We start from the raw sequence: 25324 nt of genomic DNA on the forward strand, positions 1-25324 counted from the left end.
GCTAGCTAGCTACTATTTATTTATCTATCAATCTTTCTATCTATCTATCTTTGTATATATGTATATATCTGTATATATATATATATATAGTTTGCTAGCTATCTACCTATATCCATCTATCTCTATATCTATTGCGATCTATCTACCGCTCAATCATGTATCTCTCTCTGTTTATCTATCGATCGATCTTGAGATATATCGATATTTCTTGAGATAAATAACGTATATATTAAAAAACCACACATACATGGTTAAAAGCATTATCCGACGTTTTACTGCTTTATCAGAGTTATTGAATAGTGTTGAAATAGTGCAGCAATATCAATTTTTGGTGTTTTTAGAATTGTCAGGTATATTTCTGTGTAGAAACCAATTAAAATAACTGAAATTTTACTTTAGGGGAAAAACTACATGGGTTCTTTTATTTTTTTACAATCAGCTTTATCTTTATCTTTAATGTCGCTTAGGACCGCCGGGAATCGGTGCCCTCCTTTTGAGATTTAATCAAGTCTAAGACTATCTATCCGATATTAAAACAAAATTAATAATCTTTTTTACATAAAATCTTTGTGCATAACCTAAGATTACAGTTTACTTTGCTTTTATTACGTCCCAAGTACCGATTATAATTTGCGTAACGTTAATTCCAAGTATGTTTTTTCATAATACCTGATAATTGTTACTAATCCCGTAATTATACCGCTGCAAGTATTTCCGTCATGTTATTCGGATATTTATTCACCCAGGCCGATTAGGGATTATCAATCTGGGCGAACGGTCCATCGGCGAAGGGAGAAGAGATCATAACATTGGTGGATTACGCACCGTGGAGACCTTGCGTCACCCTTCGCCGTTGTATAAGTTGTAAAGCCCCCCCCCCCCCGCTCCAACGCGACTTGCTTATACAATACGTTACTTTATCTTACTCGAACCAGTTATGTTCACTGATAATGCTCTTATTCCCCGGTTTCATGATTATGATGTTTTTCGGGTTTGCTTAATCGTGCCTTGTTTCTAGAACAGTTACTTAAAACATCATCGTAAGTTGAAATTATTACATACGATTTGTTCATTGAATATAAAGCATTTAGAAGTGAAAGGGTAGTTACATACTTTCGTGGCAAAATTTAAAAGATTTTTTTTAACTTAAAATAAGCTCACGACGTCAATTTACATTTAAAATAAGCAGACCAGTTGCTTTTTTTTAAAGCAGCTTGTGGCATCACCAGACATGTTAAAACCATTTTTCATCACAATTTAGATCATAAGACAACTTTCCATTTAGAATTTGTGCTTATTACCTTTGGTAATTTTTTTTATTTAAGAAAAAACCTGTATTGACTTTAATATTATTTTAAACCCATTATGTTTCGTGGTCCGATTGACTAAATAACTTCTTTCAATTAATTAATCTTTATGTAAGGTTTTGGTCGAAATGAAAAAGTTAATGTCACGAGCGGGATTCGAACCCACGACCTTCGGCTCAATACGCCGCTGCTCTTGAAAAATGGCAAAAAGGAAAATTCGAAAGGTTATAGGTTGAGATGGGAAGTTGGTGTTAGAGCGGGTCGAAGTCACGATAGCTCAAGTGATACAGTAGCGGCGTGTTGATCCGAAGGTCGTGGGTTCGAATCCCGCTCGTGACACTAACTTTTTCATTTCAACCAATACCTTACCCTTACATAAAAATTAATTATTTTAAACTTAAATACACTGGTTTAATTATCATAAAGCGAATTTATTGGGTTGTTTCATATGAAATGTCCGTTTCCAAAGTTGTTTAGTAAAATTACTATATAAAAATAATAACATTGTATTCCATTATCTTCATTTGCTACACATTTTTCCCAACGCGTGACCAATTTTTACATGCCGGACTGAAAAATGATGAGCTTCGAAATGAAACCAAATCTGAAAACGCTTTTTGGACTTGAACATCAATTTTAAAAAAATTCCTTTGAGGAAGTTGTCTAAATTCCTAAACAGGTGAAAATCTGTTGGAGACAAGTTTGAAGAATAAGGTGGATGCTGAAGTAATTTTTTATCCAATTTCGTCCATTTCCTTGCACTAGGATGTAGAGATAATCGTATGGCCTGTAGGAAAAATAGAGTAGTGAATATTTCCAGCCATGGACCACGATAAATTTTTTGGGGTGTAAATTTGGTTTTGGCATATGTTCTGGTCTTCGTCTGTGTTTAACTACTGCCCTGATCGACGCTGATTGTCCTATGCAATCCATTTTTGTGATTATTCTTGATTATTCTTCGAAGAAAAGGCTCTGTTTTTGCCTGGCGAGCAACGATACGCATGTCGCTTAGACTGATGTCGCTCAGTGAGCTCATGAGGTATAGATCAAGCTTTTTGACTTTTCTTGTTCCTTAATTGTCTTGACCTGGTAGCTGCACTTGCATTTAGTTGTGCTGGGAGTCCTCTGACTGTTTGGTAGTGGTTTTCTTCCACCTGAAGCTTAAGGACATCTTTGTCAATTGAAGTTGGAGGTCTTCCGCGGTGCTCGTTTTCCAATTCGGTATTCCCTTCTGAAAACTTAGCAAACCAACGGCGAATCCGGTCATTTTCACTCCCCAAACGCCTTGCTGATGTTTATTGCAGCCTCAGTTTAAACTCGTCAAGGAATGTTACATGAAAATCGCCTGTTTCATGTCCATATTTGGAGGTATACTAAGAAGTGTGTGATTGGGGAGCTCATCATTATAAACAAAAGTGGAGGATTAATAACTAGTTAATTTATATGTAAAAAATTAGAAGTGAACAACAAAAAATGCCATATCCTCTCTGAATTTTTGAAACTATAAAATCAGCCATTTCATATGAAACAACCCAATATTTGTAACTTCTAAGGACCCGCGTGACAGCGGTGAACCCTAAAATCTCCGGCTTGTAAAACAGCGGAGTGTTGAACCTTACGATTGAAACCCGAGCTAACTGACCCAAATCCGTAAGCAGATACCCGTCAGAAAAAATGGAACATAAGGTCAATAACGAGGTAACCTAAATTAAGAAATTATTGAGATTGTTGATGTCCGGAGAGTGGAAACTGTCGGTCTTTTCCGATCTGGTCCGCTTATCCTCGCTGGTTTAATTAGTCAGAAAAGTCTCGGATTGATCATGTGTTTATAAGTTTGTACAATGTCAACCTACCAGATGACGAAATGATTTGTCAATAAAAGGGAAGAAGTGAAGAACGGGTTTTCTGGTTAGAACCGGCCTATCCTTGCTCATTCGATCTATCACGCGCGTTTCAGCATACTCGGAGGATAGTCCAGCGTTTTTGAAACTACTTGGGAAAAGTGCACAAACACTGTTTTAACTTCGCTCAAGTCAAATCGAGATTCTGTGCCAGTTTTTGTTCAGAGTTTTCATTATTTCCGGCAAATTTTAAATACCTTCGCGCAATATTTACCTTCTTGAAAAAGACACGATTCTATCGAATTCTTTCCAGTAAATAAACAATATAAATAGGAAGTTGGAAAATTCCACAATATAAATAGGGAATTACGTAACGCGAAATAATAAATAGGTTCTCGATTAGCTCTATACAAATTACATGGTCAAATTCGTCTCTTGAGAGAAACGCGGTTTATTTGTTATTTTTCAAATTTATTTACAAGCATTAAAGAATTTCGTAAGATTACAATTACAAAAGATAATCCACTAAAAAGACAAAGTTCAAACAGTTATGTAATATTTTAAGAAAGATTAGATAAAAAGGTATGCCCAGAGAATCGTCTGGAAAAAGAACCGATCACCTTTTGCTTGATTGCTGAAAAAAGATTAAAACTAAGTTTTCTACTTAGCATCAACTAATAGAGCGCATTTGAAAAGAAATTTACACCATATCTTACTTAGGAATTTATGATACCATCAGAAATTTCTGAACCTATGCCACATTCACATGCTATGCGAAAGAAAAACCCTGATTCGTGGCAATATAATTTAAAATGATTATTATATTAAAAATTTGAGCCTGGATACAACTGAAAGGAAATAAATCCAAAAAGTCCAAGTGCAACGTAGTTTGGTAGTAGTTGATACACTAGTTGATACTAATTAATATATTCAACCAAGCTAGAATTTACATTATAATTCAGATTTATTCATCATTCACAGACCTCCAGCTAAACCTAAACTTTTAGTTTAAAGACCAGTCAGGGCTAATATTAGCACTTTCCCCGCTTTGTTCTAGTAAAAGATTGGGCCTCGCCCTGCTTATAACCGTGAAAATGTTCTTTTGCAGTCTTGAACTTTTTTTTCTAAAAGGGTGACATTTTGTAATCTTCTCTAAATTTAAAGTTTGATAGGTAAAACATGATTGATGACAACCATCTCTCTCTCTCTCTCTCTCTCTCTCTCTCTCTCTCTCACACTCTCNCTCTCTCTCTCTCTCTCTCTCTCTCTCTCTCTCTCTCTCTCTCTCTCTCTCCATCGTTATCGTTTTAATTTCTCTCTTTAAGTAATTTTAAGCCAGAATGAAATTATTCTACCAAGATAAACAACATCAAACCCTTGCATATCGTTAGCTTTTTGTTCTAGTAAAAGATTGGCCTCACCCTGCTTATTCCCGGACAATGTTCTTTTGCGGTCTTGAATTTTTTTTTTAACGGTGGTATTTTGTAACCTATTCAAAATTTAAATAATAATTATGGTTGGGAAAACTTGATTGATGACGTTCATCACTTCCTCTCTCTCGCTCTCTCTCTCTCTCCCTCTCTCGCTCTCTCTCTATCTCTCTCTCTCTCTCTCTCTCTCTCTCTCTCTCTCTCTCGAAATATGATAAATATAAGACAATAAATATGTTAAGATATGATAAAATACAAAAAATGACCATAAAATCAACAATTATACATTCTAAGATCGATATCTTTTTGTTAAATATACGAGAAAAGTTAAATCGTTAAACTTAAGACAAAACAATATATTCGAAATTCCAATTCATAGAACTAAAACATACTCCAACTATTTCTTAATTACCAGCATAAAGCTGTTTAATAATGTTCCAAATAATATTTTCTTCTGACAGCAGTTTTCGTACTTTCAAAAAAAGCTATCTAATACATCTTCTGGAGAATAACTAAAACCATCATAAAATCATGGAATCATAAATTAATTAACATTATGGTTTTTCATTCTCTAAGCATAAAAAATGTATGTATAATGTAAAATGTAATGTAAAAAGGAATGTATAAAATGTATGTATAATGTAAATTGTTACTACTACTCACGTTAAGTGCAAGAAAGGTCCTCGAGACCTAACTTTGCGTGATTAAATAAAACGTTTAATCAATAAACCAATCAATCTCTTTCTCTCTCTTGTAAAAGATTGGGCCTCACCCTGCTTATAACCCTAAAACGATCTCTTGCGGTCTCGAATATATATATATATATTTTTTTTTTTTGGGGGGGGGGTAATAATAAATAAATAAATAATAATAATATAATGGTAAGGGTGGTATTTTGTAACCTACTCTATATTTAAATAAGTAATGTAGAAAAAACTTTAAGAAAGAAAAGAAAACTTGATAAACGATATCCATCTCCCGCTCACTCACTCTCTCTCACTCCTTCTCCTCTCTCTCACCTTCTCTCTCTCTCCTTCTCTTCTCTATCTCCTTCTCCTCTCTCTCTCCTTCTCCTCTCTCTCTCCTTCTCCTCACTCGCTCTCTCTCCTTCTCCTCTCTCTCTCTCACTCTCTCTCTCTCTCTCTCTCTCTCATTTATCAATTTTTCTCTGCTTCTATCTTGATCTTTCGTTTTCTCACTCACTCGCTGCCTCTCACTCCTCGTTATCTCTCAATTATTATTTCTCTCTTTTTCTCTTCTCGCTTAATCTCTCTCACTCTTCTCTATCCATTTTGCTCCACATCTATGTGGAGATGTCATGGATAGAGATGTCACTGTCTTTCTATGAGTGCGGTCTATTACAATCTCTTGGCCGTTCAAATATATACCTATTTCGAACGGTTAATAACGATAAAGGGTCTATTTTTTGTTCTGTTTGACTATCGTAATTGTTAACAATTAGTTTGACTTAGTATTTGAGTACATTCTTAGAAGCCTAATTGAGCCCTCGCGCGAGCCCCTAGTGACCCAATTACCGGCTAATACTAATTACCTTTAATGAAACCCTGCTTTGGTCAGATGGCACATTTGTTATCGAAAATACGAAGGTCTGGTGTTGAGAAGACAGGACTTGCATTATCTAGATCGGTTTAACTATGGGCATTTCTCGCCTATCCACCAAGGATCTCTCATGAACGAAAATAGCAACAAAAATGAATCCTCCTTTTTTTCGTTTATAGTTCGAATCTGAAGATTTTCTTTGTCTCTCTGTTCAAACGAAGTGTTTACCGCTCATATCGGATTATGTAACACCCACTTATTTGCAAATCGTGTGGGGAGAATGTTTGATGCACGATATAAACACAAAACAGGCCAGCGTCTCTTGACCGTTGACCGAAGACCTCGAACATCCGACCATTTCCATCTCATTACCATATTTTCCTCATTATTCAGAGGAAAAGGCGTAAATCTGTTGCTTCATCAGTGAATATAATCAAAAATAACATCGCCTCTCATTCCAACAAAAGCTAGTTAAATAACAATTTTAATATAGAACGAAAGTTGATTTTTATCAGTTTATCTTATTGTATAACAATTCCCTGTAATATAAGGTTCTTAAAATTGGCTTTTAAATCGCTAACATACACGGCGCTGCTTCTTTCTCTCTCTCAAGGTCCATCTTGGCTGAGTGACTAAGACTGTAATGTTTATGATAGCCAATGAGCCGGGTTGGTTGCATAACACCATGCCCTTGACTCCGGGACACCATACACACACCCACAGCTTCAATTAGAGGTATTGTGCAATCATGTTTATATAACTCAATCCCTCTAAATTGTAGCTATGCATCCCCCTCATTTACGTAATGCACAATGGCCCTTTTTAAATTTCCTGGATCCAGATGCTCAGGCAGTATCCTACAATTGGGAGAGACGCCAGATGAAAATGAATGGAAATATTTAGAACATAAAGAGTAAAACACTATTAAGCAAGTTAATTAACAAGTAATATGAAAACGCCAACTATATCAAGTAACATTAAATTTGTGTGTATCTAGAAAGCACGACATGGATCCAATGTACTCATGGATGGCTAGAATATCTTAATTATTCGTCTGGGACACGTTGGGTTGAAGGGCAACGAAGATCCAAAGGAGGGGGCGAAACCTGGGACGTCTTGCTCATTCCGACCCGGAGGCGTTTTACGAGCAGTAAAAAATGCAATAAAAGAACGTTGTCAGCGTCAATGAGCCGGATCGTCCGACAAGAGTTAAACTCAGTGATGGCCCTGGTGTCAAGTGGATAGGCCATACCCGATTGACACGCGGACATCTGTTATTGGGCAAGCCTAACGCAGCTGTCCTACTTGAAAGTTTGCGCAGGTCACACATAGATCAAGAAATGCCTCACCTTGGCCCTTTACAGGAAGCGAGTAGGCACGGCGAAACAAAGACAGTCCTTTGGCACGAAAGTGGGTTATTGGATCTCCCTGGATTTTTAAGCAAAACGGAGTTGTTTCCCCATCTGTAAATATTTTAAATATCATATAATTGTATATTTGTTTGTTTGTGAAAAATGTAAGTGAGAGCGCCTTTACAACATCCAATAAAGTCTTAACTGACTGCAAAGGAGAAGAAAAATTCAAGAGGAAATCAGTTACAATGATATGGTAAACAGATGGCAACCAAAACATATGAGAAGAATGAGAAGAAACATTAATATTAATCAGTGTATGCACCAAAAATCTTCAAAACCTGAGGAAGACCCAGATAAAATGATGATTTCTTGGGTGTTAGTAAATGAGGGAATTTCGGGTTACGAGGAGGCACATTGGCGAGGAGGATCAGCAAGACCATATATAGGCCCTGATCCTATTCTTAGGTATAACAAAAACTAACCCAGACTCCTCCATCACACATCCAAAAAATGACAACAGAAGAGGTGGATAATCTCTAGAGGTGCTAGACACAGTAAGCTTATGTTAAACCAAACCTCACCAAGACTGGCACTCACTGTTGCAGTTAGAGAAGGTTAAACTCAGAGGAGTGACAAACTCCAGGCAGATACCTGAATCAGCCATTTCTGTAAAGGAAATTATCTTTAAATGTTAGACCAGTAATATTTCGTTTGTAGATGGAAATGGGCTAACCAAACCAATGAGATATGGAGGAAACCAAGAGGCGAAAAGCATCAGAGGACGTCTATCGTCCAGGTGCATACTTCCTATAAAGGCTCAACAAATTAAATAGGAGAAGAAGAATTCAGGATATCAGATACAATGATATGATTTACAGATGATTCCAAAAGACATGAAGGAACTGGATCAGGAGTTTTTTGAACAAGCCAAAACATGAGGAACCAAGCTCAATAAGGAAGTACACCTCGATCTTTACCATCAATTCTTGTGCCCTTGAAAATCTTAAAAGAGGTTACACTGGCAAAAAAATCGTCATAAGATCGGATAGCCAAGCAGCTATTAAAACATTAGCATGGTAAAAAAGTCACATCAGATAGTCAATGAATGCATCCAAAATCGCCAAAACCTGGGGATGAACAATAGCTTGATACAAGGGGGGTACCAGGATACAAGGGAATTTTAGGTTTCGAAAAGGCAACTGGCCAGAGGAGGATCTGCAAGACCATATATGCTTCTAAGCATGCTATGAGTTCAATAATTCTTCCGGAGTTAGCTCGTTTTCACACCCTAAAATAGCAAGGGAGTTATAAAAGCTCAGCTTCCTCATCCTTGGTTGTTCAACGCTTCTTAGAATCGCCACTTAAAGTCTGAGGGGGTCTTTGAAAAAAATCTTTGACTCAACTAAGCTGCAATTATTTCCACATATAAGCCCTGAACCTATTGTTGGAAAAACAACACAGAAACCTTCATCACAGAATGGATCCAAAAAAGACAAAGTGAGAAGTGGATAAACACAGTAAACCTAAAGGTTGCTAAAACAACCTTCACCAAGCATAGCAAACTCAGAGCTACAGATAGAGAAGGCTAAACTCAGAGTAGTGATTGGACTACATACTGGTCACTCTACATAACATGGGTACATTCAATGATGACTCCATTTGTAGTTTATACAATCAGGTAGGTAGAAACAACCACAAATATCATCTTGTATGCGAAACAACGGCTCAATAGAGACACGAAACCTGAGATACAAAGAAAACCCAAGAAAAGGAATTTCAGCAACGACAGTCAATGATCTAGGATTTCTTAGGAGAAGGATCGAGTCTGCACTGAACTAAGGAATTAAGATGGTACAATAATCCAGAAGGCTGCAGTGCTTGGTGAACAAAAACCCCCTCTTCATATTTTCCATCAACATCATAATCATTGGTATTATTTGAGCATAAGAATCCGATTCACTATTATTTTTTATTCAAGTATGATTGATATTTCAAAGGTCCCTGTCATAACAATAATAACTATAGTCCAAAAAGGTGCTTTTTGATGGTAAATTGGTGTAAAAAGGTAAAAGAGATCAAGCATCGCTTTCTAGAGATTGCATGTTCTTCCGTTCTACTAGCACAGATTTGCATTGACGCGTGAGTGAATGTCCGTTGTCCTGCTTGCAGCATCCCAGCATTTTGCGCCATTAACTTTCCCCCGCCTTGGATCTTTGCGGTCTAAATTTTCCACAGTTTTTCTCTGTCTTTTGTTTGCCTGGGTTTTTTCTCGACGTTTGATTTTCCAAAACGTTCCAGCGTTTTAGTGTTATGTCTGGATTGTTACATTAACGACAGAATCAGTCCGTAACAGGATTTTCAAGATTGAACTGAATCACCAGAACTAGGTCAGTTAAGACGTATTTTTTCCTCCTTTTATCTAAACTATAGAAATTACAAAATGTTTCGATTTTAATTGAATTTATGTTCTGATAATTTTCAATTTTAACTCATATTTTTTTCGATATTTACCCCATAATCTACAGACTCTCTACCCTTATAAATAATTACACTTATCTTTCTAGATTTTTGACAATTGCTTTCCTCATTGGTTAAATTCTGAATTTTAAAATCCCAGAGTCACCATTTACCATGGGAAGAAATGCTAAATTTGTACAATCGGTTTATTAAATTAAGTCCTGTTTAGGGTAGGATGAAGTACACCGTTTTAGACTTATCATGCCTTCTGATTCCCTGAATGTGCCACTCCTAGGTCATAACCATTGTTAAGAAGTTTTGGTTTTGTTTTATGCCTTTTCATTTGGAGATAATACAGGTTTCTCCCTCTTCACATACAAAGAGTTATTGGCTACAAAGAGTTCAAGGCACTCACGAGGTCATAGTGGGCATGAGGAGGAAGTATTTTCAGGTTGAAAAGGAACAAAAATTCCAAATTCTAATTAAAGAACGGGAATAAATTTTATAATTTAAAATGGGTTTTTTGCATACATTTAAGTATTTTAAAAGGATAGATTAAAACTTTGGATGGCAATAGGATAGATCACTTTATGAGTGAATGTTTGGAGTCAGAGCTTTGTAGGACTCAGAAGGGATATAGTTAACCTAAGATAGAAGGTTTAAATGTTAGGGCGTGCAATGACAATTGCATTAGCCGTTAAACGCCCTTAAAAATTAATAATAATAATAAGATTTACTTAAATTACTTATGCTTTAGTTAAGAATAATAACGAATACCTGCCAACCGGAGAATGATATGTAGTTTTACTATAATTATAATAATTTGAATGAATTATACTTGTTATCTAAGGTCTTGGTTGGGATGAAAAAGCAAGTTTCACGAGCGGGATTCTAACCCACGACCTTCGGCTCAATACGCCGCTGCTCTAACCAGTTGAGCTAGCCGAAGTTCATGGGTTCGAATCCCGCTCGTGACATTTGCTTTTTCATCTCAACCAAGACCATACATTAAAAGTATAATTAATTAGCATAAGTAATACGGTCAATTATGGCTATAAAATTCATATATTAATTAATAATTAAATTCATTAACTAAATATCACTTTAAAAAGTTTTTATGTCATACTTTATCGGCTTTTTTTGTCAAAAACTGCCCGAAGACCTTAGTTGCGCAGTTATTGTTATCTGTTGCGTGTGGACGGTCGAAAAGGAAACTATCTGGCGATGAGGGCCCGGAAACACCTGGTGGATCACCTGTTGCGTTTTTATCGTTATAGTCGTACCGTTGAAAATTAGAGCGTATATCTATACTTTTGAAATGTAAGAGTCACATTACGTCTTGATAGTTGGGTCAAAAGCAAAAGTTTTCGAGTCAGGCCGTTATTTTAATGCTGACTAAAGCACTCAACATACTCGTGTAAAAAAAGGAGCGTTCTCAGAGGATATGGTTACTTTCTGCTCCCATTATTATTGTATTTTATATACAATATTATCGTACAAGTAATACAAGAAGAAACAACATAGTATCATTTTTTTTTAATTATAGTATAGGGAAAAACTTCATGGCATAGGATCCTCTCTCTGCTGTGACCATTGAGAATTCCATTCAGCTAGTTTTCGTCCGAGTTTGAAACCGTACTCGCCACAACTGCACATCCATTTCTTTGTCCGTGGCCCCATCCTTGGATAGACCTATAGACTATAGACTAAAGACCCCTAGAGGGTACCTAGAGAAGAGGTTGTATTTCATCTGTGGCCGTGGACCATAGCCCTTGCGTATGACCTCAGAGTAACCTCCCGACCTCGCGGGAGTCGGAGCGATCGGACTGACGAAGCGTACAGCCTACGAGGAGGCTAAGACTGCGCTGACGGAGTCCTTCGAATGCGTGGGGAATGGTGGACGAGGGCGGATGTTTTTCTCTGAGGCCCGTCTGGGCTTCCTTTACCGAAGGCATGGTCTCCTCTAGGGGGTGGTTAGAGATTCACTTAAATCAAAACCGCGGCAGGAGCGGATCCGGTGGTTTCGACGCTAGCGGAGCCCCCTACACCCAGGGAGATAGTCTTCTCTATCTAGGGAGTGCGTGGGAGACTTGGTCGATGCATTTCGACCCCTTTACGCGCGGTTGAGTGCACAATGTTAACCACCGCCTCGGAAGGGGCAAGCGGGAGAATTAAGCATGTCTGTTTGATTAGTCTGTGGATTTGCGGGCTTCTACATCGAACCTCACGGTCTTACAGCCAACCGTGCGCGGTGATGAGTCGTTCCTAACTTGAGAATCTAAACGTGTGATAAGACCTATGTGCCAGGTGCGAACGCTAAAGAACTTCAATGTTATAAGCGCACCCAGTGGGAAACATAATGCCCCATCCTTTGCCTCTCTGTTCCCCATGTGAGCCTTGACCCATTAAAATATTATCTTACAATCTTTGTCCTCTAAGTATTTTAAGTTCTTTTTGATCGGATGGAGTTGGCGGCTTCTGTTATGCGCATTTTTAATACAATCTGTTTTGAGATCCTTCCAATTTCCATCTTGTTCTATGATCCGCAGTTCGGCTTGATTATTTGATTGATTAATTGAACCCAACTAAATCCCTTGTACAGGATTGAACAAAAACATTGCTGCCGTCTGTGTATATGTGGAAGTAAAATATTTCTTCCCTACGGAGATCGAGCTAGTGCCTGCTGGATGGGGTATTGGTGACTCGAGTTGCAGATCTGATCCGATTAAATTATGGTATCACCGTTTGTTGTCTAATATCTATAATGATCTCTTTAACACTCCATGCTCTTCATTGGATTAACGTTTTGCTCAAAATGATATGATTTCTTCTTCAATCGGACCTGATTTCGATTAGTACAACCCCAAACTGGACTGTCTTAAATGCATGCCTGGGTGTTTTTAATAATCAGTTCCAGCAGGGGAAGACATTCAGCTTTAAGCTTTATTCAACTAATCTTCGACTTTCCAGCTCAGTAATTTACATTTATTTGTCCATTTTAATTTTTTCCCTGCCTGATTACTGATGTCGCAGGCATGCCCAATGATTTTGCTTCTGTTATCTTTAGGTCTAGCACTGCGTTCAACAGGACTTAGCTAATTAAGCTTAGTGAAAAAGAGCTTTATTGACGGATTTTAGATCTAAGCCTTCATTTAATAATATGGCACTTTATAGTGATTTACACATTATAAAGCCTTTCTGAGAGATTTGAGTTTAAAGGGATGGGAAGAACGGTGAGCATACCACGACGGTCGAAAGCCACCATATTGCTTAAACAAACTCCTATCATATTATTGTAATTTTCAGAATGAGAAGAGCTTAAATCATGGGTCATATTTGGTATTGATCTAACATTTATTGTATTCTGTGAGTGATGTTTCAAGTCCGTTTGATCATAGACAAAACCGCATAATTTCAATCGATAGGTCGGGTAATTTCTAAAAATATCAATGCTAAATCGAGTAGTTTTGTCTCTAGAAGCTCAACCCTTTTTTTTAATCAATAATGTCAATTTCAGCATAAGCTATTTCTATTATTGTGGAGAATGTAATTTGTTATTGTGATTGCATAACCATCTTTTCCCAATATCGCTAGTACGATCTACTAAATTGTATAACCTGAAACGTAAAATGTCATTTCTTTGTGAAGTCGGTGGAAAAGGATTAATGGTCGGAGAGGAAACGTTTTCTAATATTGCGTTTAATGTCAAATTGCCAGCTAAGGTGGCGTCATTGATTTTTATGTACATGTATGTTTGATATTTTCCTTACTATCTTTTATACCTTAGACTTTTTGTCTTCTTTTTATGAAACGTACAGAAGGAACGCGAATAAGAACAAATGACATACTTAATCTGAAGGTGGAAGAAGTGCCGAAAAAAAGCGAGGATGGACCTGGATGACCGGGAAAGACCCAGCTACAAGTTCGTCAAACCGCATACATAAACAATAAATCTCACGAGAAATAAGAAAGCAGAAACGCCTTCAAAGTTGAAACTATATAAAAAAACGAATTCATTAATACATCGACTGCTCTTCAATGTAAAACAAATTGACAAAATTACAAAAATTGACATGTCTAAACAACACAGCTGCAATCCTTGCCTGGCATACTCGAAAGTGCAAACAGGCTCTTTGGACAAAACGAAATAATAAACCTAAGCAAGAGCCACCATACAGTACTAAAAAGATCAACATTCATGCAGTTTTTTGGAAGGATAAAAACTCTTAAAGAGGACTCTTAAATAATGTTACACAGATAGATCAAAAATGGAACATTGGAACATTTTGAGTTGGGCAGGGATTTGGCACCTCTAGGTACCACAATCAATTTCCCAAGCTAATATAATACGCAATAAAACTCTATACAACAAATACTTCAAATGGTACTAAAAAATGCAAAGATATTTTCAGGCAGTCAAGCAGCACTGGAGGATTTAGGCTCCTCCATATCTCCAGCTCCTGGGAAAACGTAATCATGTAAAGGTGGATTACAGCACTCGAGAGGTTTAAAGGCAGTGAACAAGCTGACAAACTAGGAAAGCCGGGTTCAGCGTTATGGACCAGAACAGCAAATCGGCACACCCGAAAGCATGCTGAAAGGGGAACTGAACAAATGATGGAGACACGGGAATGACTATACACTGTATCCCCAAGGTGCAAAACAGCCAAAGAAGTTTCTCAACTTCTCAACCAGTAAAACAAAAATCTACCTCTCTCAGCCTACAGCTCTTGCCAGACCCATGCAAAATAATAATAACAAAAGATTTTTGGAAGAATGAAAACCTTGAAAGTAATAGAGAGGCCTTATTATGGAATACTGATGGATGCAATATAGAACAAGTCGTCGGGGTTGGGAGTAAAGGACTTTGACCTAGCAAAACCTCTAAGCCCTATAATCAATTTTCCAAACTGAAATCCATGCAGTAGAACTCTGATCACGAGAAATACTCAAAAAGAGATCAAAAGGTGCTTAGGTGTACTTACTCACAGACATCCAAGCAGCACTGAAGGCTTTAGACTCCTAGACCTTCAAAGCTGGTCGGGAATGTTTTGGATGTTTATCGGCCAGCAGCAAATTAAATTTGGGTGATGGGATCTTTTTCAGAGGTCGTATGGAGCTGACGAAAACTCGGCACAGCCCAAAACGTTGTTTTAGGTCCACATGACCTCTGAAAAAGATCCCATCAGCCAAACTGATCTGGAATGAATATATCTCCAATTTGAAGGAAACTATAATCAGTAATTCTGGATCCAGTATGCGAGAGGAGTGAAAACTCTAAATCCTAGGAGAATAAACGAGGAAGAACCCCGGAAGAAGCGTCAATTCCACAATAAATCTACAGGTTGCAGCAGAAAATAGAAAGAAAATTTACACCTTTAGTGACCCCCAGGAAAGAAAATGCACAATTTGGCCGAAACAATTCCTGACTAACTGATGATCGTTAAAATAATTCTGTAATTTAATAAATTATACTGTTCTTTAAATTAAATTACTGCTTGCCTTTAAAGATTAACTTCGAACCTTTTCCAATAAAACAAGGTTAAAGCAGAGATTGATCAAGAACAAAGGATTCTGCAAAGGTTACAGTGTTCTTTGTAAAAAAGGGTTATGGAAGTTTATGTAGCTTTTATGATGGCCATTGGAAAACCTCCAAGAAGAAGAGAAAGAAGGAAAGGGACAATAAATAATAACAAGGAATCCATGCAGCAGTCTGGCCAATGAAGAAAAGGCAAACGATACATGAAATTCCCATGAAGGCTAAATCGGTCCACCAAATTACAGTGGAAAGAACATAAGATAGTTTGAAAGGCATTGCTAAATCATAGAAGATGGTGAAAAAACACATAGAATCGTGGAAATCTTTTGGATTGGGCCAAAAATAACCTGACGAAAGAGCAATGGTGAAAAACTATGAGCCAAGAAGAACGTGTAATTCTTGCTGAAAACAGCCGCCATGAATTCGCAATATGCTGTCAGGTGGGAGTGAAACAAGGCTGCCCAACGTATCATTAAGAGATTTCGTTCCGATGTGAATCATACGATTTGTTCCGACCTCGGTGGCAATGAACCCCGTTCCGGTTATGTAAGAAACGAACACTGCTTTTCGCCCGTGAACTTTTCCTCTTTTTCTTTTTCTTTTTCTAACTGGTAGACGAATTTTCATCTCAGGTCGTCTTTTACCAGCTGAACGAGGAAGGAGCAAAACCAAGCGTACTCGTGTTAAACACAACGTTTCGCATTTCTATGCTAAATTACACGTACTCCATCCAGGCTGGGAACTTGACTTGTTGGTACAATTCCCATCGCTTTTGGGAACTGGTTGTTCTACTTTCAATTGAAACGTGATCAGTGTGTGTTAGATCAAGCATAAAATTATGACAAAGAACAGCCCTTATTACAGAAATAAGTTGCGGTTATAATTTTTGATAAAAATTCGTATTATAAAGTATGCTTTACATTACTCGGTGTACAGTTATTTCAGCTTTTATCAATTTTATCTTTAATTTCATTAGATTTCATGTCCGATGGACCAAATAACATCTTTCAATTAATTAATCTTTATGTAGGTTGAGATAAAAAAGTCAGTATCACGAGCGGGATTCGAACCCACGACCTTCGGCTAAATACGCCGCTGCTCTACCACGATAGCTAAAGTGGTAGAGTAGCGGCGTATTTAGCCGAAGATCGTGGGTTCGAATCCCGCTTGTGACACTGAATTTTTTATCTCAACCAACACCTTACATTAAGATTAATTTATCTTTAATATTTTATATATATCATTCCTACCGATATAAAAATACTAGGTTTTTCTTCTAGTTTTCTAAGCAAAGCTGGAGGTTTGTATCGCCTTTAACTACTAACGTTGAGGAACTCTTATCGTTAAGTGCGTCTGATGATTAATCGTGAAGCAGCCGTGATACTTGTCGGGTAGCAATAAAAAAGTGGTTTAGATGATTAGGTGCCTAACTTAGAAATTCTTACCCTTTGTTTTTGACCGATCAATAAAGAATAGACACCCAGTTCAATACCAGATTCTACAAAGTATACTAGAATACATTTAAGAATTGTTGCAACGTCAGTTTCTTCTAATTTCTTCAAATTATGAGTTCGAATAGATAGAAAAAAGATCGTTAATTTATTATGATAGCGAAGCTGCGCTCAAAGCAATGCATGAGGTTAAACCACGTAGTTACGGGACTGCGTTAGTGCACTGGAGAGATAAGGTTATAAGAGGGGTCAAAGAGCCTCCGTCACCTCGACCTGAAAATATCTATTGTGTCCCGTCTATATTTGTTATGGCTCACTAATCCGTTTCTATTTATCAAGTTCCTAGTGGTGGTTCTTTTGCGTAAGGAGACTGCTTGCAGTTTTTTACTCACCTAGCTGCAGAAACCTACTCCTGGATAGATCACAGTAAAGCCCAAGCTTCATCTTCTTGGTAAAATCTGAACATTACTATGCCAGTACTCCTATCCTGTGACGGATTCTCATCTACCAAGGGTGCTATTCTACCAGGATTTGGTCTCTTTAAAGATCTAATTTTTAATGTTGTTTTAGTGACAAATTGTTAAGCTGTAGGGTTCGAGGAGGGAATTGTTTATACTGGCTCCAATTTTGGCCAATCCGTCAACCCCTGTGTCCTGAGAGCCTAGGAATCCATTTGAGGGTCACTGACCCCAAGGATTCCTCGCAACACCAGACACATTTTGACATCATCTCTCATGAGCTTAAAACGTTATGTGCATATTGACTGTCAAAGAGTTTGTCTTCTTAGAGAAATAGGGATAAAGGACAAACGATATCTTGGGATCCCATGGCACACAGAACAGAATGATAACGAAAAGGCTGATAGACCAGCCAGGGAAGGGCTCCTCAACATCAGCAGTAGTAGCAAAAACATTCTGTTAAGTTCCAAGCTGCCATAAAAAAGGAATAATTGCCAAATAGATCATGTTAAAACCTAGAGCGGCAAAAACAGACTTCATTGTAAAAGTCTCTGCTAAGCTTTTTACTGACTTGCTACAGCAAAGGACGAAACTCAGAATTATTGCATATTTGATAACTAAACATTACCGACTCGCCAGCTAATTAAAAATGTTGAAAATGATAGAAATCACGGAAGTTATGTGGATCCTCTACGCATCTTCCTCCAGGGGAAGCATATAGGCTAATGCAAGGTCAGGACCTCCTCCGCCAAGTTGTTGAAACTAAGAGAACGACTTCAAAAGGACTGAGCATGTCTAGACTCCATGATTCCTAGGTATAACTACGCAAAGGCATATCAAAAAGGGCAGCATGGAAAAAAGGACTATCAGACACCGATGTCTCTATTTGGTGAACGGACAACTTCAAAACCAAAAATTAAGAAGAAACCGTGTCTATAGAGGTAAAAGGGCTGGAAAAAGAAGAAAAAAAGATTGCCATGAATTCTGACAGCCAAGCTCCTCTAGCACAGACCCACCTGATGTGATCACGTACAGGAGAACTGCGTGAGAGCCCTGGGAGAAGTACGAATAAAATACTGTCTCTCAGCTGGGCCGAAGGGTTGTGAACAGGCTGATAGACTAGCTGCAAGGGGACCACAGCAGCACCAGAACTCTTCTGTAAAATGCCAAACTACCATAAAAAACGAGCAATTGCCTAATGGAACAACTCAAACTTGGTAGAACATCCCAGGGCAAACAACTTCGCAAAAAAAGTGTCGCTCGAACTTACTACCTGCCGAGCAAAGCTCAGGACCATTGCGGGTCTGCTAACCAAGCATTGCCGACCCAAGGCACAAGTAAAACCTCAGGACATCATGCTATTGTGAAGAAGGAATGTATTTCTCAGTTATTAATGGAAGTTATTTCAATTTAATATGTTTTGTGGAAGTTAAATTGTAGCTTGTTTTTACTGAACATCAAAAACCTGCATTATTTTTGCATAAACCCAATACATAGTTATGTAATACATAAAGGAAGTTAGTTTTTAATGTTCGGAAGTTACATAATGCGGGACAGTCCTAGGGTCAGACTACGTTGGCCCTCTAACACCGCCGGTGCATTTATGTAATGACCCTTTTGTTCGGTCATCTCTTCTACTTACGACATTTTGCCATTGCGCAAGTAGCACGTGGTGGAAAGGCGGCCAACCTTGGGTCCGGGACGAATACACTAACCCGAAACCGATTTTTCAGCGGGCTCTAAATTCAAAAGGTCCTTTCTGAACTGTGAAACCTTTATTTTCACCGGATGCTCTCATTAAATTATTTTCTCGGTTCTCAAATTCGTGGTTTAACCTGTGGTCCAGTCTATACACAAAAAAAGGTCCATCTTGCAAAAGTTCAAATAGTTCTAATTTTTTAATATGTTTGTTTTCATGTAAATGTATTTAATGTAAAAATATATGTATTAAATATATTTTAATTTGTTACATATGCAAAGAAACCAAGTTTTCAATTTCGATGGACGTGTGCGGGCAAAAAAAAATTGTCATACTTCTGCTGGTTTTTGCAAAATATTTCCTAAAGTATGCATCCTACAAATATTTCACTCTATTTATTTTTTGAGTAGATTAAATTTGCTAAAATTTAAGACCAAAACGAGCTCTGCACGTTTGAAATTTTCAAAGATACAGCTCTTCAAAAAATGACTATTTTTTCCCAAAAAGTGCGAAATTTTAGTTTTGGTCATGATTTTTGGCAAATATCGGGAAAAATACTCATCCTAAAAGAAAAGTCATTAAGAATAAGTTGTGACAAATTTATTTAACTGTAATTTGAGCACAAAAAGTCCTCTAGTTAAGTTCAATAATTTCCTCGCAATACGCAATGATAAAATACGGGAAAAGTGGAAATAATTCCGAAAAATAATCAAATTTCTACAGCTTTCCCTCATACTCATTAAAATCATTCACTCATTTATATAATAGTAATTTTGGAATCCTTCTCAAATCAACCGTCTCAAAGTTGTGACGCGTCTGCTGGTGTCCAACAGGGATCAACAATATGACCTCTTCTTTTTCCTATAGTTTTCAATGCCAAAACCTAAAGATTGCAGTGGCCTTGTACACTGATGACATTGCCATCTACAATTCGTCCTGGAGAGTGGATACAACAGCCAGCAGACTTGCAAGGCAGGTTCTGTAATAAATTGAGGATTAAAATAAATCGCACAAAAAGGGAAGCTATCCTCTTTACAAAGGACCTGTGTTGTATTTGCATGTCATCTTCGCGTATCGCATAACACCTTGTCTGCTACTGTTAAGCACCTTGGGGTAATGCTTGTCAGTATGCTTTCACCACTCATGTATGGGATAGAGTAAAGACAAAGCTGAAATTCCTGTCTCGTTTCCCTTACTGTGCTTCTAAACTGTCCACCCCCTCCTCTATAAAGTAGAAATACTTTTGTATGCTTACATGGGGTTTGACATCACGATCAATTTCTAGACTTGCACATTAATGCAGACATGGAGTATATTGTACACCACATATAGTAAAATGCCTCACAAAGTATTACTTTGATGGTGTGAGCTAAACAGTAATCAGTTAGTTGGACAAATTGGGGAATATGACTTGGACTTTGTGTACAGGCATAGGAGAGTAAACTATTTAGTTTAAACTTTCTATGGCTTAGGGTTTTTCTTACAATTTTTACCCATTTTTTAATTGATTTTTACATATTTAAAACAATTACAATGGTAAAAATGCAATAAGAATAAAATAATGACATGAAAAACATCATGAGAGAAATCACCCAGCTGTGAGCCTCCTTTAAAGAAATAAATAATGACCACTTTTCAATTTTCTTTGTCACTACGTAGGGCATCATGTAGTCATTGGCATCTCAATCAACGGGGAGGATTATCTAGGATGGTACTGGAACTGAGCTGATGGACTAAGATATTGGGATGTGTGGAAAAGGATTGATGGAATTTTTTGTAATAGGTTTTCATTACTTCTGGAACAAAGGGAATATTAAGGTCTCGGTGTAGAGAGAGGTTGGATACATAATAAGGAGGGTTAACAATTTTTCTCAGGACTTTTGATTGTAATCTTTGGGTGCCTTGGGAGTTGGAACGCTTGGTTGACCCCCAGAGTTTGATATCATAAACTCAATAGGTTTGAGGTCCACATAGGTTTGAGGATCATGGTGTATATCAATCTTCTGAAGTTAAATTGACTTTTGGATCTTCTGTCAAGTAGTGGTGATAACAATTTGTAACATCTGTTTAATTTGTTTCGTTTTAGTCTTTGTACAGATTCCAAGTAAGTCATTTGTCCAGATGAAGTCCCAAGTAACATGCGTGTTCGGCAGGGGGTAGTGAAATCCCTTTAAAGTAAAAAGGTGATTGTGTTATACGTCTGAGTGAGAAGTTAATGTTTGGCTCATTTTTACATTTATTTTAATTCACCACTTTTTGGACCAAACGTCGAATAGTTTTGAAAGTTTCTGTATGCAAGAAAAGGATTGTTATATTATCAGCAAAAGTGGAGAGAATTGTTTCTAGAAGTATAGGAATGTCAGCAGTGTATATCGAGTAAATGAGAAGTCGAAGAATGCTCCCTTGTGAGACACCAGCTTGTATATCACTGTGCCCTGACTAACTCTGAAGTAACAGTCAGACAGGTACGATTTTAGGATTCGATAGTAGGTATTGGGTAGGATGCCCTTCAACTTACAAATAAAGATTTTATTCTATTCTATACTAATACCCTCTTACAAAGTAGCAAATTTCATATTAATATAAAAACATCCCATAGAATATAATATAAAATGCAAACACATTTTTAATTGACTCAATCCATATTTGGATATTTGTGGAGTGAAGCTTTGCCCCAACTTGTACCAATAATGGACAATCTTAACTGTAGATGCTTGATCAACTAGGCTATCTTATATATTCTGCATATTCTATAATCATAATGTATGTTTCAGCACCCCAAGATCATCTACTCTTGGAAGCCAGAGCTAGCGTACTGCAAAAACTGAACCGCCTAGAAGAGGCTCTACAGGATGTCAATTTTCTTACAAGTTTAAGGCCGCTTTGGGCCAAAGTGAGTGTTCAAATCTTATCTTTTAATTGTTAAACCCTTTCAAACTAGTATACGAAACGTATAAACAATTTTCAGGGGCATTATAGAAGAGGGATGGTTTTATCGAGCCTTTGTCAATACGAAGAAGCCCTACTTTCCCTTTCACTTTGTGTAGCACTTGGATCGAACTCTGAACGGGTCAAAAACGAGTTTGTTAAAATACTTAATAGGTTCCTAACTCCGCCATTAGGCACTTGCAAGAACGTACTAATAAAAAAGAGTGCCCCAATCAACCCCTGGTGGTCCATCGACTTCAACATTTTGGAGCTATCGCCTAAAACTGAGGAACATTGTATTGATGTAAGTGCTAACTTTCATTTTTTACAAATTTAGGATGGATTTTAATAAAGACTAATAATAAACTTCTTTTTTTTTAGAATTTTAGTAAATCAGCAATGTCAAATGCTCCAATGCTGGAAAGTAAAAAACTTCATCTATTACTTGACAGAATATTTGAAGAAATAGAAATAACTAAAAGTATGTCTATTGCTATTTTTAAAATGTATCAATTGAAGATGATAGATCATTTAATTTAAAAAAATTCCAGATCTACAAATTGAAGGAAGGAATATTATTGTTAGGAGAGATATGGTCGATGCTGAAGATTTTGAATGTGTCCTTTGCTGTAGAACTCTCTGGAGGCCTGTAACCACACCGTGCGGTCATACTTACTGCCTCATGTGTTTGGACCGATGTCTAGATTACAGTTCAAACTGTCCACTGTGCATGACCTCATTGTCCCAGTACCTTGGGGCGAGTGAGAAAGTAGTCACTGAGTTTCTTGAAGTGGCTCTCGCTCTAGCACTGCCATACGAATACGCACTGCGACTCATGACGCACAGACAAGAAGTGTCTGTTCTAGTGCATGCTCCGGATGTGCCGATTTTTGTATGTACTACGGCTTACCCGACTGTCTCATGCCCATTGTTTGTGTTTGAGCCGAGGTACAGACTGATGGTGCGAAGAGCGATTGAAAGTGGTGGTCGGCAATTTGGTATCGCAGCATGCACCCACCAGCACAACGGCGTTAAAAGGTATTAAAACCAAATCACTTTTTTTTTCTTCTTAAACATACTTTAGTACAAAATTAAAATGATGTTATAGATATGCTGAATATGGAACTATGTTGGAAATAAAAGATATCGTACTAATGAATGATGGCTGTTCAATCCTGAGTAGTGTTGGTGGTAGGAGGTTCAGAGTTATTTCTAAAAATGAACGGGATGGCTATGATACTGCCCAAGTCCAATACATCGTCGATGACCCTATACCTCAGCAGTCCTACCAAGGTAAATAAAAGATATTGATATAAAACATATTTTTCCAATATTTACTGTACTTTAGTTCCACCATATAAAATAACATAATCACTTTTTTTTATTTGTGTTTAGAATTAACTCTCCTTCATGACACAGTAAGGAAACGAGGAAAATATTGGTTTTCAAAGATGAGTCAAGACATGCAGATGAAGATTATAAGGACTTTTGGAGAAATGCCGCCTTTAGAGTCTAATTGGTTAAGCCTGGAAGACGGGCCTGCATGGGCTTGGTGGCTTGTTGCCATACTGCCTCTAGGACAGCATTTACAAGTATGCGACTTGATTTTCGTTTTTTTACTTTTGAAACAGGCTTATGTTAAATTAATCGCTTTTTCAGATTGGAATACTTCGAACTACGTGCCTCGAAAAACGCCTCAGAGCGATCGACAAGACTCTGAAGCACTTTGAAGAATCGCCTCACAGCATTGAAGCAGTTACCAGCTCTCAAGAGAACTCACTGAAGAGGGGAATACCCTCGATGAGGCTCACTTGACACCACAAACAAAACAAAAAGCCTAACGTTTAATGTATTATAAAAAAAAATGTTAATAAGTAATGCAGTAATAATTTTCCAAAACATTTTTAGAAGGCATACTATTATAAGGATCTCTTTAAATAAAACTTTTATTATACAAATACTATGTATTTGACTCTTAATATGTGTTAATTTACTTTTTTCTAGTTATACTGCTTTGTTTTAGTTAAACATACTTTGAAATGTTTTTCTATAAAACAAGAGATTTATATAAATCAGATAAATATTTAAAAAAACGTAAAATCAACTTAAAAAAAGCTAAAAGTGTAAGAGAGTCATTGCACCCACCTATTGCTTTAAATTGGTTAAAATGTGATGGAATAATTTATGGATTGTTTGTTTGCTATGGTATGTTTTTTGCTTTGGTTTATTTATAAGTATTTATTCATTTTTAGTTAAGTTTATTCAACTATTAAAATAAAGGGCCTTCCTTTATTGCTTTTTCTTTACTTTCCTATTTTTTTTCTTTATATTTTACATTTATTAAAGAGAGTGTGCACAATAACAAGAAATGGTGCTATGCAAACTGTGAAAATACATTCCTTTCTTCTTTAAACTCTTTTTTGGGGGAAGAAAATAAATTCAGAACATGTTAATTTATTTATAACTCTCAAAACGTTGTAATATCCAGTCTGTAAAAGAAAAATTTGTATATTTTTTAAATTCAAATAACTTTAGACAAAGCTTTTATATGTAATAAATTGGCTGTGATGATGTTTTTTCACTGGTATAACATGTTTTAAAGAGGAGAAAACTGTATTTAAAATTTAAATTAAAAATCCTTTATGTACTCGACGTAAAAAGTGGAGTAATTAAAAAAAAAATTTATATTTTATTATTTTCTATTGTTTTGAAGGTGTCATTTAAGAATCTATTGTACAAAGAATTGCCATAAATGTAACATATGAGAAACGACTCAAAGTGTAATATAGATTTCTTTTTTTGTTTATGTATTTTGTTCATCCTTAAAATCCATCCTTGAAAGGAAACCAAAACACATTGGATTAATCGGTTAAAACCGAACCAAAATGTTTTATTGTGGTTGAATTTGATCGGAACGATATACACATAAACAAATGTTATCATTTGTGAACCATCATAGTGAAGATCCTTCTTCACTTGAAAAAAATAGAAGAGACAATTTAAAAAAAGATAAAGATACATCCATACAATAAAACAAAAACAAAAAATTCGAACCTGACATACTTAAAAATGGACTTGTACACAACACAGGCACCCTGAGGGTTCATATAACTTCATAGTTGAAATACCCTCATTAAAATTGTTTTTATGGCTATAATGGCTTTCTTGATCCAAGATGAACCCAGAGACAAAAAAAAACTCCAACTATTTATCTACTGAACTATCATACCTGAGAACACTGGGGATGCTGAGTCGGTGTCGATTGTGGGTGGTGCCAGGGTGGCCTGGGTATTGCTCCG

At 36.9% G+C, this 25324-nt stretch overlaps 1 protein-coding gene across 1 annotated transcript in view; it reads left to right on the forward strand.

Moving 5' to 3' along the window:
• Positions 1 to 24831, forward strand: part of LOC106668274 (LON peptidase N-terminal domain and RING finger protein 3) — a 38506-nt gene extending 13675 nt beyond the window's left edge. The window contains exons 2-8 of the mRNA XM_014396877.2: positions 21872 to 21990; positions 22066 to 22329; positions 22407 to 22506; positions 22577 to 23063; positions 23134 to 23318; positions 23421 to 23617; positions 23685 to 24831. Coding sequence (XP_014252363.1) covers positions 21872 to 21990; positions 22066 to 22329; positions 22407 to 22506; positions 22577 to 23063; positions 23134 to 23318; positions 23421 to 23617; positions 23685 to 23840 — 1508 coding nt within the window. The 3' untranslated portion in view covers positions 23841 to 24831. The remainder of the gene's footprint in view (positions 1 to 21871; positions 21991 to 22065; positions 22330 to 22406; positions 22507 to 22576; positions 23064 to 23133; positions 23319 to 23420; positions 23618 to 23684) is intronic.
• Positions 24832 to 25324: the final 493 nt, after the last annotated feature.

The sequence above is a fragment of the Cimex lectularius genome, unplaced genomic scaffold (genome assembly GCF_000648675.2).
Source record: "Cimex lectularius strain Harlan isolate CLEC.00 unplaced genomic scaffold, Clec_2.1 scaffold128, whole genome shotgun sequence".
In the NCBI taxonomy this organism is placed as follows: domain Eukaryota; kingdom Metazoa; phylum Arthropoda; class Insecta; order Hemiptera; family Cimicidae; genus Cimex; species Cimex lectularius.